At 32.5% G+C, this 16144-nt stretch overlaps 1 protein-coding gene across 1 annotated transcript; it reads left to right on the forward strand.

Annotated features, from left to right (window-relative positions):
• Positions 1-13373: 13373 nt before the first annotated feature.
• LOC18105041 (homeobox-leucine zipper protein HAT3) lies at positions 13374-15717 on the forward strand. Its single transcript, XM_006375047.3, has 4 exons — positions 13374-13910; positions 14032-14339; positions 14441-14520; positions 15033-15717. Exons 1-4 carry the CDS (start codon positions 13748-13750, stop codon positions 15376-15378), a joined length of 897 nt encoding a protein of 298 aa, XP_006375109.1. The 5' UTR covers positions 13374-13747; the 3' UTR covers positions 15379-15717.
• Positions 15718-16144: the final 427 nt, after the last annotated feature.

Here is a 16144-nt window from a genome sequence, read left to right on the forward strand (position 1 = left end):
AAAAAATTATGCCTTGATTTTTCAATTATCAAAATTGGCCGGAAAACCATACATTATCTATCTTAGACATATAATATTTTCTTTTAAAAAAAAAAATTTAAGCACGCCAGACTAGACTTGTAATTTTTTTTTATTATTATTAACATAGGTGTGTCAGTGTGCGCGCACCTCGATTAATTTCATAAGCCTTGAAGTTAACGACCATGTAAGCCTCCAGTGACTATCATATTAGTAACCACAGGACTCGAACCTGAGATCACAGGAAGAGCAAACCCCTTAATCCCAAATTTTTATCACTGGATCACCTACTAGATGATTTACTTATAAAATTTTGATTGTATTAATTGATGGAAGAGTTTTAGTTATAATCACGAAAATAGACAAAATGACATAAAGGGATTAATACTCTATCAGCAAATAAATTTATTGAATTTACATTAATATTCTGGGATTTTATTTTAGAAAAATCATGTTGAATAGTCACGGGCGTGGCTGTGTTCGAATGACATGCATTACATACATACATGTGTGTGTGTGCAAACCGTTTCTCATTAGTTCTGAGAAAATTAGAGTACAATCGAACAGTGAAAGGGCTGTATTTGTACCAAATAGACGTTAAGAAAATAAATAGTAAAAAGACAAATGTGACACCAAAGTCGAAGCAGAGGGACCAATTCCACCATCGCCGACCTTCCTTGAGGTCTTCGTCTTGCAGCATCAAAACCTTTTTAACACTAATATCATAAAAAAAAAAAATTAAATAACGAGACTTCTGGGTGGGCTAAGCCCAAGTTACTATGGACTCAGTTCTACTAAATTAAGGAACAAACTTATTTCAAGCCCTCAAAGGAATTGGGTCAAAGCTTGGACCCCAATTTCATCATTTGAGTGCTTCCTTATGTTGGGTGGTCATTTCCAAGTAGCAAATGTTGCCCTTCTTTTCTCTCAAGACAATCAAAATTAATCATGGATGTCCTTGAAATTAACCTGATTTATATCACTGTCTTGACAATTTATAATTTTAATCCCCATGGAAAATAAAAGAACAAATAACACGTTGACAAAAATATATAAATTCTAACTGATCTAGTTTAGATTATATGCTTGAAATAAACGATGTATTAAGGTATATACATTGAATTAGATAAGTTTTTTTAATTTTTAATTTTTTTTAAAAATTATTTGTTATATGATATGTTCTTAAATCAATACCTTGCTAAATCTTTTTTAAAAAAATCTATATATCTAGCAAAATCCCAAGGATTAATATAATAAATTAGTTTCAGAAATCCTTGAATGGAGTGTTGAAATTGAAATTAAAAAATTGAAGAAATTCATGTGCTCAAGTTGAACCCTCTCTTTCGTTAAAATATCATTTTTTAATTCTATCTCTTGTGTTTCTTTGTATTCAGTAATTAGAGCATGAGTACATAAAATCTCTCACGTAGCAAAGCACATACACATGCCCTAGACATTAATAACGTGCTCCTGTGCTTTTTTTTTTTTTTGCTTTCAATCTTTTGACCATTGACAGATTCAAAACAAGGTGGTCCATCGACACAAATTCTCATACTTAGGTTACAATGCTCCACGACTGTAATCATGGTCAACCATGCACACGAACATTATACCATAAGCTCAGTTGATATATACTATAGTTTAGATTCTTGCTGTAGTAGCCCGCTCGTGCCATCACTGAGTCACAACTAATCTCTCTCATATATCTCTGTCAAGCGCACATTAGAAAAGAAAGAATAATTCCTCTGGATTTTGATGTCCTTTATTGGATTCCTCTGCGACCTGTGATAATTTATACCAGGCACCTGAGAGGTTGCCCGCATAAACGAACCGATGATGATAGGGTTTTCACATGGTTCCATACATCCTTATCAAACTACTATATATCAACTTTGTGAGTTAACTCGGTAATAAATTCACAACCCGATCTTGACTTGGGTGAGGTTCTAATTTGAACTATTTTGATATTTCTCGGCCTAACTCAAATGACCTAGCGGGTATTGTTTTAAATAAAAAAAATAAACCTGGATTAACCGATGACATGCAAGTTGACCTAATGATAACCGAGTTGGACCTTGAACGGCAGCGCAAGTTACAAGTTTCGTATGGGTGTTTATATGATGCATACGCCCCAATAAAATGCATTAATGTGTATGGGTACTGATGAACAGCCCAAATTAAACAAAGCAGTAGCCATGCCTGTAGATGGTCAAGTGCGAAGAAGTAATATTGTGGAATTAAAGTTTTATTTCTATGTTTTGCAGGGATATATAGCAGTTATGATTAAAGATTCCGCTGCATGATGTTTAGAGCTTAATAATACGAGGAGAGTTCTCGGGTGCAGAGCACATGGGGGACAGCCAAATATAGTGATGAGATACGCATCATGGGGGATGTCGGAGATGATCCATTACTGAGGATCAAGGAGGCACTCGCCCTGGTGTTTCTGCTTTACTAGCTCCCTCGGCATGTGTTGGGAGCCTGCGATGCATTGGCATTTGCTGCAGAAATCCATCCGGAAGTTTTCAATCAACAAGATCTGGGTCAATCTTCGCTGCTTTTCACCATATAAGATATAAGTTGAATTTTAAGCTTATAATACGTGAGTTTAAGGAATTATCTTAATTTAATAATTTAAATTGTTAGGTGAGTTATTTATATATAATTTATACCTAGTTAATTATTAATTAAAAGCTACTGATGATTTTGTTACCAATTTTATTATTAATCAAACAATCAATTATCTATGCGGATTTTGACGTTCCAAGAGAGAAACATAAAAGGAGGACTGGAAGAGAAAGTGAAAGGATTTGACGTGACAAAAGTAACATAAAATACCAGAAGAAAATATCAGTCATCACTTCAGCAATGGCGTGTTAGATTTTTTTATTTTTTATTTTATTTTTGGAGAAGGCAATCATCGTGCTGGTTGGCCATTGGCCATGATCACGAGGTGAGTCGACATGTTTTTAAGGATCTTTCAACTCTTTTGTTGTTGTGTTTAATGGTAATCGTATGTATCTGTATTCCGTTAATTAGTGTATTAAAATTAATTTAAAATAAAAAAAATAACTTTTATAACAATCATTAAACTAAAAATAGAATACATGAGTCGACTCGATTGTCAACTAAAAAAATTAATTTATGCGTTTTTTTAATAAAAATAGAAAATAAAACGATCTCTCGGTATAAATGAATTGTTCTCCACCGTACACGAATACATGAGGCAACTCCATTGTTGCTCTTCACGGAACCAATCACAGCATTCTTCTTCTCCTACGTGCATAGAATTGATCGTAATCATACCAAATACCAAAATTGCTATAAATAGCCTATCACTCCCCACGATCATTCATGCTTGAAGCATGGGGGTAGTTTTGGTACTATCGAGAGTGTCATATGATTGGACTAGACCGAGTGTCTGGTAAGAAAGGAACAGGATGACACGCGTGGCCTTATTCAAAATGTGGGTTTGGGACCACGTGTCCAAAAGTAGTGGGACGTAAGCAAGAATCATATGCATGACCCACGTGAACTCTGACACTGCCCCCTCATTTATTCTCATCTTCTCACGTGATTTCACTCCCGCCCTCGTCCCCACTCTACATCGGCTCGTCTTTAGGCTCTACTTGCATCCATCCCTTTCAGAATTCCAAATCCAAAATCAATGGATCACAGGCAACCAAATTCTAAAGTGGTCACTTGTTACCGTAGGTTCAATTCCCAGCATTTATTCATGATCTTGTTTATATTCTATGCACAGGAAAAAAATGATGAAATTAATTCTTGTTTTTTTATAATATATAGTCATGTCTAAACCAGACAAGCATTAAAATTGTTTTTTTTCAAACAAAAATTGTAAAATTAATTTTTATTCTCTTAAAAAACCTAAAATCCATTAATCATGATTAGATGCAAAACAAAACACTAAGAAACTAATTTATTTAGATATTGCTTTAAACTGTGATGTAAATTGTGACGGTGGTTATTTTTTAAAGTATTTTTTTAATATATTAAAAAAATAATTTTTAAAAATATTTATTTTCAACGTCTACACAACACTCATGGTTATGATATGATATGGGGGAGAGCTCCCCCTCGTTCTTGGATATCATAGATATTTTATCATGATGTATCTCAATCTTGTTGATTTGACTTTCTCAAAGTGGGTATAATTTGATGTTTCTTTTTTCGAGCTTTATCTTCGTTTACTTTTCTCTCTTGTATTTGTTTTATTTATTTTTTTCATTTTTAAAGTTGTTCCTTTTATTTTTACAGATATGGTCAAACACTTGCATGCAACACTGAATCTTTTCGTTCTACAAAAAAGAAGGGGAAAATAAAGAGCTTGCTTTCCGAGCTGCAACTAGTGTACATGGTCCCCCCCTACTTGGCATCTCACAACTTGGATGCCTTTTCCACGTATGGTGCCTGTAGTTATTATGACGATAACGGAGGAGGACACCTAGCCACAGGCATTCAGCAATGCCGTTATCATTGATGTGACCATGTTTTATCCTGATCTATGATTAATGGAAAAGGAAACATCAACTCTGTCCCTCGCAAATTAACCAAGTCTCGTTTTCATCCTTTAACAAAAAACAATTATCAATTAAATCCCCGCTATTTAAACATTTCTCGATTGGATCTTTTATCAATATTCTCAATGCATTAAAACAGCATCATTTTGAATAAGATTTGATGGGAAATACCAATCATGGACATTGATAGAATGCCGAGTGGAAAAATATCTAAATGAACAGAAACCCAACTTATTAAACCTTCTATCTTGAAATAAATTCGATAATGTATTTGCTTAAGCACAACTATATCCTTAAAGTTTTACCACCAGCATGCTTGTTGAATATTGCTTTTTAGTTTTTAAAATTCAAGGACTAGCATAAAATTTGCCTTGCACTATTGAATTAACATATCTATCTCGTCCTCAACAGTCTTTCTTTTCTCAATTAGGACCTTTATTGGAACATCTTAATACAAAAAATGATTATTTTCCAACGAAAGAATGTTGTTTTTGTTGGTGCATAGGGGGTTTGAAGATGAATAAATGACTTTGAATCAATAAACAGGTAGGATTTGGATAGAATTCGTGATTGAATATGGATGAAAAGATTCAGTGACGAGGGGCAATATTGAAAGAAAAAAGGTATTCGGTAGCAAAACTGAGTCTATTTATATAGTTGGGGATGACTCTTAAAGTTCCCTCAGAATTAAATTAGCTAGTTGCGTGCATCTTTGAAAAAGGTTCGGGCCAGGAGTCACGTGAGAAATCGTTGCAAGAAACCCCATAATCCTAATACGGACCACACCAGGAGAGAATATGGAAGAGAGCCATGATGACGACGGGGGATTGTCGGCTGGGTGCCTGATGCTGGATTTATTAATTAATAATTTAATGTGCATGGAATCCGCATATGGGAGGAGAACACGTGGGACAGCTAGCACACTCACACACACGTGCGTGGGGGAGGAGTGCTTGAACCTCAATCATCAACCGACAAACTTCTCCTCGTCCTCAAATCATTGTGCCAAGTCCCATGCTCCACTTGAGGCATTCCACCTATCCATTCTTGTATATATCCAGCGACTTGTCGTCATAACTCTAATCATTGTCCGATCCAATCTGATATCGATAGAAAAAAGACTTGATTGTTAGGTTATTGTATCACTAGCGTTGTTTTTTTTTTGTTTTTTTAGGGTTGTTCTTGTCAAGATAATCGGATTACTATAAAAAAAATGTTTAAATCAATCAAATTTTCTCAGATCCCATGAGGTGTGAGTGGACAAATATTGTTTCTGAATATATTTGGAGCGGTTTATATATATATACACATGTACCGAGACCAAGAAATTCGTGAGAAAATATGTTCTTATTATTTAGCCAAGAACTCAGACTAGATTGATGATTTCTTGTCAGCACATATGACATTGAACTGTGACCAAAAAAAAAAAATGAAAATGTTCAGTCGTGTTATTGCATGTATCTTGATCATTTCTTTAGCACGTGGAATTCGTATCTTGGCATGCCCATCACCAATATCATGGCTGGCTAGAAAAAAAAGAAGGGAATCTCCTGGCTTACAATTAATTTCCTCTTGTCGGTATTTTGAATAATAATGGAGAGAATCTTAAGAGCTTTTGAAATGTTGATGCAAATCTAATAAGCACAGAGTATATGTAGTAGCTTGTGTTCTCGGGTGTTTTTTAAAAAATATAAAAAAATATTATATTAATTTTTTTTAATGATTTTGATATATGTTGTTGTTAGAAATACAAAAAGAATATAAAAATTATTTTTAATGTATTTAAAAAAATACTTTTAGAAAATACATTATATTATAATGCCAAACACATCTTAAACTGCTTCAACTGTATTTTTTAATTTTACATTAACCTTAAATATATGAGATTGGTAATAGTTTTTTTTTCTCTGGATATATAGTTCTAATTGTATAGTTATAATAATTTATGATATTTAAAATATAATTATTAATGTTTATTCAGAGAGAGAGAGATGGAGAAGAAAATCAAATTCATTCCACCAAAAAAAAAATGAAATCCATTGAAGAATTATTCCTTTTTTTTCAATTATCTATTCTTCATTAAATATAACTTAAACATCACGAGATTGCATGCGTGACAAAGATTTGAGTTGGGATTTCCTACCTAAGTTATATTCTATGCACGAGAAGCAAATGTGGAGCGTGTACTGCAAGCGCATTGATCGGAGCGTTCGTGGACCGGTGGAAGCATGGAATCAAGAAAGGATAGAGAGTATCCAATGATTGTAGGGAAAGTGCGTGTCTGGTTGTGAAGAGACAGAATAACACGCACGAATCTAAACATCGTACCACGTGTTGACACGTGGCCAAACATCACATGCAATTGCACGTGAAACATACAGGTCCCCACGTGACTCCACTCCACTCTGTCCCTCCAAATTTTTCCACTCTGTTTTTCGCTCACTTGGCTCGCCATTTTAGTTTGTGGTGTTGGGTAAAGTTACTTTTTAAAGTACGTTTTATTTAAAAATTTATTAAAAGAATTTTTTTTAATATTAATATATTAAAATAATTTACAAATATATATAAAAAATAAAGTTAGAGAAGAAAATTTAAAAAATAGCACTTGTCAAACACCAATAACAACCTTTTTTCGGTATCCTACAATTTACTTTACCGTGGACAAAGAAATCGTACGTGCTTTAGGTCTCCTTCCTACCATTTATTTTATTATAAAAATCTTATGTTAACATAAATCTCTTTATATCAAAATGTCTTTGTTATTTTTTAAATTATTGTTATGGTAAGAAAAATTTAGAATTTTACAGACATTTTAGATGCAAAATGAAGTTTTGTAATATCTTTAATTTTTGAATATTTTTTTCTAGTTTAATGATAACCCAATAATGTTGATTCGTCTAGTAAATAAATATTTTTTTGTCAATAATTATTTTATCCCATCAACATTTTAATTTGAGATTGATTTAATAGTAGATTATTGAAGCTCTTGCATAGTAAGGTTTGAGTCTCATTTGTCTTCATTTTAATATGGGAAAATTACATTTAACATTCCATGAATTATATTTGATTTCATGGTTTGAAAAATTACGTTTGTATTCTGTAGTATGATACCTTAATAGCAATTTTCTTTCATAGTTTGCAAAATTATACTTTGCCTCTAGTAATTTGATACGAAAACAACACTTTCACTCTATAATTAGAAAATTTTGACCAATTTTACTTGGGAAAATGGATGGTAACCCAACGAAAATGGCTTGTATGGATATTGAAAAAATTTGCCGAAACCTCCTTTGATTTTTCTTGCCTTCAACAAAAATATGAGGAAATTTTGCGACTAATTGATACGGTTTATAGATTTGAAAAAGATTTATTGCATGAAATATGTACATTAGATAAAAAAAAAAATACTAATATAAATTTAAAAAAAAAGAGGATTCAGTTGGGAAACATGATGAAATTTCAGGACTAATAGATAAGATTTTTAGATTTAGAAAAGATTGCTAATAAATATATAATTTAGGGACCAAATTAAGTTTTATCTTGAAAAACAAGGCGGAAGAAAGGAAGAAAGAGGGTTGGGGATCAAAAATTTATATAGGTATCATTCATGGAATAACTAGTGATATCTAGCGGTTATTTTACTGAGCTTACTCTGAAAAACAAAAACACCAGTAAAAAAGAGAGAATCAAATATAGGACTCACCAAAAATAATAAATATATATCCACTTGGACTTTTTTTTTAATGTTCATCTTTTTATTTAAAATAAGTTTAGTAGACTAATTAATAGAATATTACTATAAAATTACTTGGCAGTCATTGATCAGCTTAAAAAAAATTAAAAATTAAAAATGGTTTTCTCACCTAGTTGAAAGAATTTCACACTTATGGACAAAAGAAACTCCATAAAATGAAAAAAAAAAAAAAAAAAGAGAAGAAGAGAACTCCCGACCGATTATTCACTTCTTGAGAGTATTATAAATGATTTTTCTCATCTACATGTATGCATTAGTAACTCGAAATAAAAACTGTAATTTTGTTAGAACGAAGAATAATTGATAAAGTTGAGGAGCCAAAACACATAATTTTAATTTTGGGGGGCCATTTCATAAAAGTAAAAAAATTATAAGTATAAAAGTTGAGGAGCCAATACAATTTCTTGAAATGAGGTGCTTTAAATTTATCTTGTCACCTCTACCTGGTGAAAGTGATCATTTCTCACGTTTAAAACAGATATATCCCACTCTTCCAAGAAAAAAAAAGGATCTATCCAATCTGAAATTATACTTGTGAATTTACGTTGCATGAAAAAAAAGGATATATCAAATTTATATTTTATTTAGTGTTTTTTTGATAATTTTAATGTTCTAAAATAAAATATTAAAAATATTTTTTAAAAATTTATTTTAATACAATTTTAAAACTAAAAACAATACACCACAATAACAAATACACGTAATTAATAACTATGAAATCACTCTAGAAATATGGGATAAAAAAGCCTAACCAAAACCAACATGCATCGGTTGTCTTTTTTACTGATTGGAAATTCTATGATCCAAATATAATGACTACAATTGTTGCTGATTACTCCTCGTATACATAATTTGTTTGGAAAATGCGACAGAAAGTTACATATTCCAGGATAACTTTTGATCCAAATATATTGACTATGATTGTTGCTGATTACTTTTCGTATTCATAATTTGTTTTGAAAATACGACAAAAAATTACATATTCCAGAATAACTTTTGATAAACTCAAATCTTATATGCTTAAACACTCCCTCCAAAAAAAAAAAACATGAGCCAAGCATGTTATTGAGAGGGATGAGCCCACGAAACAACCTAAGCTTAGGGTGTAGTGGTCGGGCGTCATAGCCCGGCTCCATATCGAGCGTGTTGTCATGCTTGGTGGTAGGTGTACATCCTAACACTTTTGTGGGCTTGAATTATTATGCTCGAGCCTAATATGTTTTGGTTTACGCAACGTGCTTGAAATAATTTTTCACCCCTAACGAGATCTTATAGCTCACCCTTGCCCAACACTATGAAATTTTTTATAGAACCTTACTTGGGTCCATCAATATTTTATATTGATTCAATGCATATTATTTTGAGTATAATAGAACTCAAAATATTACAAGAATGAGATAACTCTTCAACAGTTCAACCTCCCGTCTTCACAAAATAACAAGGTTCGTGGACTATAAATATCTAATGAATCTTTCGAGCGCAAATTTTTCAATCTCTTTATTCTTAATATTTTTTAGTGTATATATATTTTTTTAGAATCCATCTCTTTAAAATATCATTATATTTTTTTATCTCTAAAAAAATAATTTTTTAAACATTTAAGAGTTATGAATCTATTAAAAATAATATTTTACATGTATTAATCATTAGTTAATTTAAGTTAATAAATATAGAAAGTTGTTCATTTCTATAAGCAAATCTTTTCAATTTATGTTGTCATTCATGACAATACATACATACATACATATATATTATCATGAATATATTGGATACCAAATTTGCGATACGTATGGCATACATCTTTATAAATAAGATAAAAAAAATTTAAATTTAAGGAAAAATCTGCACATGATCAAACAATCTTTCTAATTAAAACAAGTATAGTCAACTCACAATAATAAGTTATACCTCAAATTAGGCTTAGAAAGTATATATTTTTTTAACTTTACTTATTTTTTCTGGATATTTTTTTAATATCTGAATTTCCTATCTTTATTTCTTTAATTAGTTATTTTAGAATTTTCTTTCCTTTTCGACATGGATTGATTGTGCATCTATTTGTTGTTTTTAAAATAGTTTTTGACATATTATTACTTAGAATTATTTCTTCTTGGTGCGAAAAAACAACATCTAGAATTTCTCAACCTTTTCTCTCATTTTTTTTTTATCTTTCAGTTTTTTCTTTCAATCGTTAATTATTCTAAACACAACATTGATGAACTTGCGATGCCATTTTTCTTCGACGAGAACAGCAACGTTAAAATCACAGTAAATCATGCAGAGTATGGTACTTGTAAAGTTGGCTTGATACAAAGAGAGGACCTTACGTTGCCCGTTGTCGTAATTTTATTTCTTGACACAATTAATGTCTTTTTTTATATATATATATATATATATATATATATATATATATATATATATATATGTTTTAAATTAGCATACACTACATTACCAACCAAACATATATCTAATAATTAACAACCACCACCTACCGACATCCTTGTTAATATTAACACTTCAATTCATGTTTTTTTTTTCTTAATCATCGTCTTGGTTATTTCAATACACAATACAACTACGACTATATATATATATATATGTGTGTGTATTTTACATGTTGAAATTAATTTTTTATATTTACGACACTTTTTTTAATAATTGCTCTTCATTGAATTCAAACATAATTTTATAATATAAATCAAATCAATATTTTTAAAATCATAGCACGACCTCCCTATGAATATTATCATCATATATTAAAATCTTAGAAAAAACACATGAAAAAAACTATTATTTTTTTGTGAAAATATTGATTCATATGTGAAAATGTGATTAATGATCGATATCATAAAAAGAGGTTCATAATATCTGGAGAGAAAGAGTGAGATTTATATATATATAAAATAATAATCGGCCAATAAAATGAGAGATAAACAGGAGACCTTTACAGTAAAAATGGAAGTTTGACTAAAAATCAACTCAATTAATAAATTTATCACGGAGGACAAATCGTTAAAACGAGGGCTTCAATTCTATTAAATTGAAGAACATCGAGAACGGATCCTTCAATAAATTGGGGATTTGCATGTCCCCTCAATGGGCGACTCATCACACAGGAACCCAAAACAGAAATGTCTTAGCATTAATTCATTCATTAGCCTTTAGCCTTAGACTCACTATCTTTGACCAGACCTGCCGATCAACCCCTCTCCGAGCCCCGTGCCACCCCGAGCCTGAATAAGATGCCGTTATTTGCTTAGAAGTTTCAGCACTGTAAAATTTCTCCCCGAACCTCCATGCGCTCTCTTTAATTTCTTTTTTTTTTCTCACTACATCAATCTATATCTTCTAACAAAATCACATGTCTCTACAAATTAAATTAAACATTTTCCTAAGACACTCTCAATTTTGCGCATTTCTATCAAGTTTTAAATCCTAAATTTTCAAGGTTAACCTAAAAAATAAAATTAAGTTTAATAACTATGATTTATAATAATTAAATTATATTGCTTGTCTGGTACTACTATTTTTGTTTATGATATCCAGTGTAAAAAATATCTAAACAAAATATAATTTAATAATTTTTTCAGGTCAAAAGTAATTTAAAAATAATTTAGAAAACATATTTAAATGCAAAATCGGAATTAGCAACCTTTGGTTGCACGCGCTCACAGTTGAGATACACAACCGTAGGTCCCACTGTAAAATTCACTGATTCGCCGCAGATGGGATGCTGGCAGATTGCCCATTTCGTGGGTCCTCACACTCATGATTGAACACCACCATCATCATAAGCTGATGATCATAGTTGCGTGCAAGAGATTGTAGATTACTACTACTGTACCATCGTTCATAGAAATTTCCAGTCAATGGTCAATGATAGAAAAAGCCGCTTTTTAAGTGAACTCGGTAAAAACCTGGAAAATGAAAGATTTAAGTAGCTGTATGTTTTCGTGGTTAAAAATGTGTTTTGTGATGTTTTAATTTTTTTTTCTGTTTGAAGTTAATTTGTTTTAGTGTTTTTTAATTTTTTTAATATATTAATATTAAAAATATTTTTTTAAAAAAATAAAAAATACTATTTTTCATGTATTTCTGAATAAAAAATATTTTAAAAATAAACTGTTACCGACACTATCTTGAAGTGTATTTATTTTCTGGTTCAAAATGTGTTTTTCTAATTTTAGATGGTTTACAAATGAGCTGGTATTAAATATAAATTTTTTAAAAATAAATAATAATATATTTTGAAAACAAAAAATACCTAAAAAAATAACTATTATTATAATCCTAATCGCTATCTTAACTGTGTGATTAGAAAAGGCTTCCACTAGTTTATCTAATGCTTAAATAGTGTACTTGGTTCCTACTTTGAATTTTATAATTTCTTTAAATATAATCTCAAAATTTATTTTTGTAATTATCCATTCCATCTATAAATGAATATCAAAGATTTTAACTGACATTGTTTGATGGATATATTTTATTAATTATCAAAAAATTAAACGACTAACATCCTCAGTAGAAACCGTACGATTTAATTAAACATTTTGTTAATTCATGTTTAATTGTATTATAACTCTATAATTAATTCAAATTATATTTTATCAAACTAGATGCATTATTAATACTGATCTTAGAAGAAAACTGTAGCTATAAAAATCGGAGGCGGTCGACCTATAGTTATTGGGACAAGAGCATGGCTTTTCAAACACATAAATCTATTAAAGTTATATTAATATTTTAGGATTTTATTTGAAAAAAATTGTATTGAATGGTCACGAGGATGCAGATAAAAAAAGAGTTCTTATTAGTTTTGAAAAAAATTAAAGTACAATCGAACAGTGAAATGATAATATTTATACCAAATAGATATTAAGAAAATAAATAGTAAAAAGACAGAAGTCAAAGTAGAGGGACCAATGCATCATTAAACCAAACGGAAAAGATACGTGGTTACAGTGTATAGAAAGTCAAAGTAACGAACCAAGGTTTGAAGAGGAGGAGTTAACCATGGTAACAAGGAAGGTTACGTGGAGGAGGAGTAAAGCCTGTTAGCAGGAGCTAGCCATACACAGAAAGCTAGCTTATCTAGTAGCATTGTACCATATATGATGATGATGATTTGAGCCAATAGGGGATGGCTGACACAAGCCATGATTGAATCTATACCCATCCGTCACTTTCTCTCTATGTATCTACATATCTATATGTATAGACTAGTCCCATCCTTTTACTGTACCGAGAATAGCAAAAGGCTGTGACACCTCAGGCTCCAAAAACCCAACCATTTTCTACCCTTCTTTTCCCTTTCTGCTCTCTCACAATCTGAATAAAAACCCCTGTTATCCCAGCTGAAAGGAGGCAGAAAGGAGTGTTTATTTTGATTGGGAAGACTGAAGCTTCGGCTCACTGGTGTTCGAGAGGAGTGAAGATGGGTGATAAAAATGATGGACTGGGCTTGAGTTTGAGCTTGGGATTCGATGCTACACAACAAAATCATCAACAGCAGCCTTCTTTGAAGCTAAATCTCATGCCCGTACCTTCACAAAACAATCATAGAAAAACTTCCTTGACTGACCTCTTTCAATCATCAGGTACTTGTTTCGTTTCATGGGTTTTTGCTGGGCTCTAAATAAACAAGCTTATAGTACTGTCTTTGATCCAGATCTGTGTTTTGGATTAATTACATGATTCCCATTGTTTTTTTTATTGCAGATAGAGCATGTGGTACGAGGTTTTTTCAACGAGGAATTGACATGAACAGGGTGCCAGCTGCAGTGACAGATTGTGATGACGAAACTGGGGTTTCTTCACCAAACAGTACGCTATCCAGCTTAAGTGGTAAAAGAAGCGAAAGAGAACAGATTGGAGAAGAAACAGAAGCGGAGAGGGCCTCTTGCTCTCGTGACAGTGATGATGAAGATGGTGCTGGTGGTGATGCTTCTAGGAAGAAGCTGAGACTCTCAAAGGAACAGTCTTTAGTGCTTGAAGAGACTTTCAAGGAACATAATACTCTTAATCCCGTGAGTAGTGTCATTTTTATTTATTTTTTTATCATGTTAGGGTGGTTTTTAATTCTGGGTTTGGTGTAATTTGGTGAAGTGTGGTGGTTTTGTGGTTGCAGAAGGAGAAGCTGGCCTTGGCAAAGCAGTTGAATCTCAGGCCTAGGCAAGTGGAGGTGTGGTTTCAGAACCGAAGAGCAAGGTGAGATATCCCCCCGTCAGGGCTACTGTTTGTATTTCGAAGTAGTATGATCATCAAATGAGTTGATAAGGATGGAATTGTCTTCTTGGATGATTTTTAGTGGAAGACTCAATTTAGTGAGTGTTAATGAAGGGAAAGATTGTTGCCTCTATTGTTCAAGTCAATAGCATTTAATGCACATAGGACTATCAACTAGTTATAATTGCATCCAGTGTTTACAACAGCAGTCGTTCTTTGTGATAATGCATTACCCTATTCATGGGTCAACTACATCTTGAGCAGGAAAAAGAAATAAATTCATTAGGTCTGAAGTTCAGTATCCATGCTTCTGTGGAAGTCATGTAATCTTCAATATCGACAAGTAGGGTGTTTTTGTTGCCAAGTAAATGGATTTGTATTTTTACATTTTGTGATTTCAGAAATTACATATTTATTGTGATTTAAAGTGCTTTTGTTTTTATGCGGAGGAAAATGTCTTGGAAAGTGAACATTTTCTCATCGAATTGATGCAGGACTAAGTTGAAGCAAACTGAAGTCGATTGCGAGTACCTAAAGAGGTGCTGTGAAAATCTAACAGAGGAGAACAGGAGGTTACAGAAGGAGGTGCAAGAGCTTAGAGCACTGAAACTTTCCCCTCAGCTCTACATGCACATGAACCCTCCCACCACCCTCACCATGTGCCCTTCATGCGAGCGAGTTGCTGTCTCGTCAGCCTCATCATCTTCTGCTGCTGCCGCGTCCTCTGCTCTTGCTCCAACTGCCTCAACCCGCCAACCACAACGACCCGTGCCCATTAACCCTTGGGCAACAATGCCCGTCCACCAACGAACTTTTGATGCTCCTGCTTCCAGGTCATGATTGTTAGCTTGAAGTAGGGGCTATTTGGTAAAGATAAAATGGATGAAAGGATTTAGGATAAGATTTCCAGGCATCCACAGAAATTTGAGAGAATGTGGAATAGGGAGAATATGAAATAAGACACGATCAGTGGTGGTAGTGGTTAGGATGTGATTTTGTTGACAAGTCCAGGTTGCAAAGAGTGGACTAGTTGCAAAGTGTAGTGTTTATAAGTTGTAGGATGATTGGAAGGTGCGACAAAGGAATCCGAATACAATATCTCCCTGCTGATTATTGTAGGATTTGATGTAGACAAAGTGGCTTTACTATGTAAAGAGAATAGTATTTTAGTGATCCAAATGAAGGAATGAATTGAATGGTCATCCTATTAACAAAAAATGCTTCTATTCATCCTTCGATTATCGGTGGCTTTTGTGTTTGAATGGTTGTCAATTAGCCTTGCTAAAAGATTCCAGTTTTTTTCTTGTGATTCCAAGCAATGTCTCCATGCTCGAACATTCTACCTAGCTAGCCTAGCCTAGCCGCATGTCCTGGAGCTGTTCTCCAATTGTAAATGTCAAATCTCAGACTTAAACCTCATAGTCTTGGTAGAAGAATTCCATGTCGGCAGCTAAAACATGTAAGATGTTAAACATGGCTGGCTCCATCGATTCCTAGCTCGCTTCCATTTTCATATCCGCAATCCTCTCTTCAGTGTCTGCTCATTCCTTGGTCTGATTACCATAACGTATGGTAGCTGAACCTTCATAAGTAGTTTCTGTTCTTT

Source organism: Populus trichocarpa, chromosome 14 (genome assembly GCF_000002775.5).
Source record: "Populus trichocarpa isolate Nisqually-1 chromosome 14, P.trichocarpa_v4.1, whole genome shotgun sequence".
Lineage (NCBI taxonomy): Eukaryota > Viridiplantae > Streptophyta > Magnoliopsida > Malpighiales > Salicaceae > Populus > Populus trichocarpa.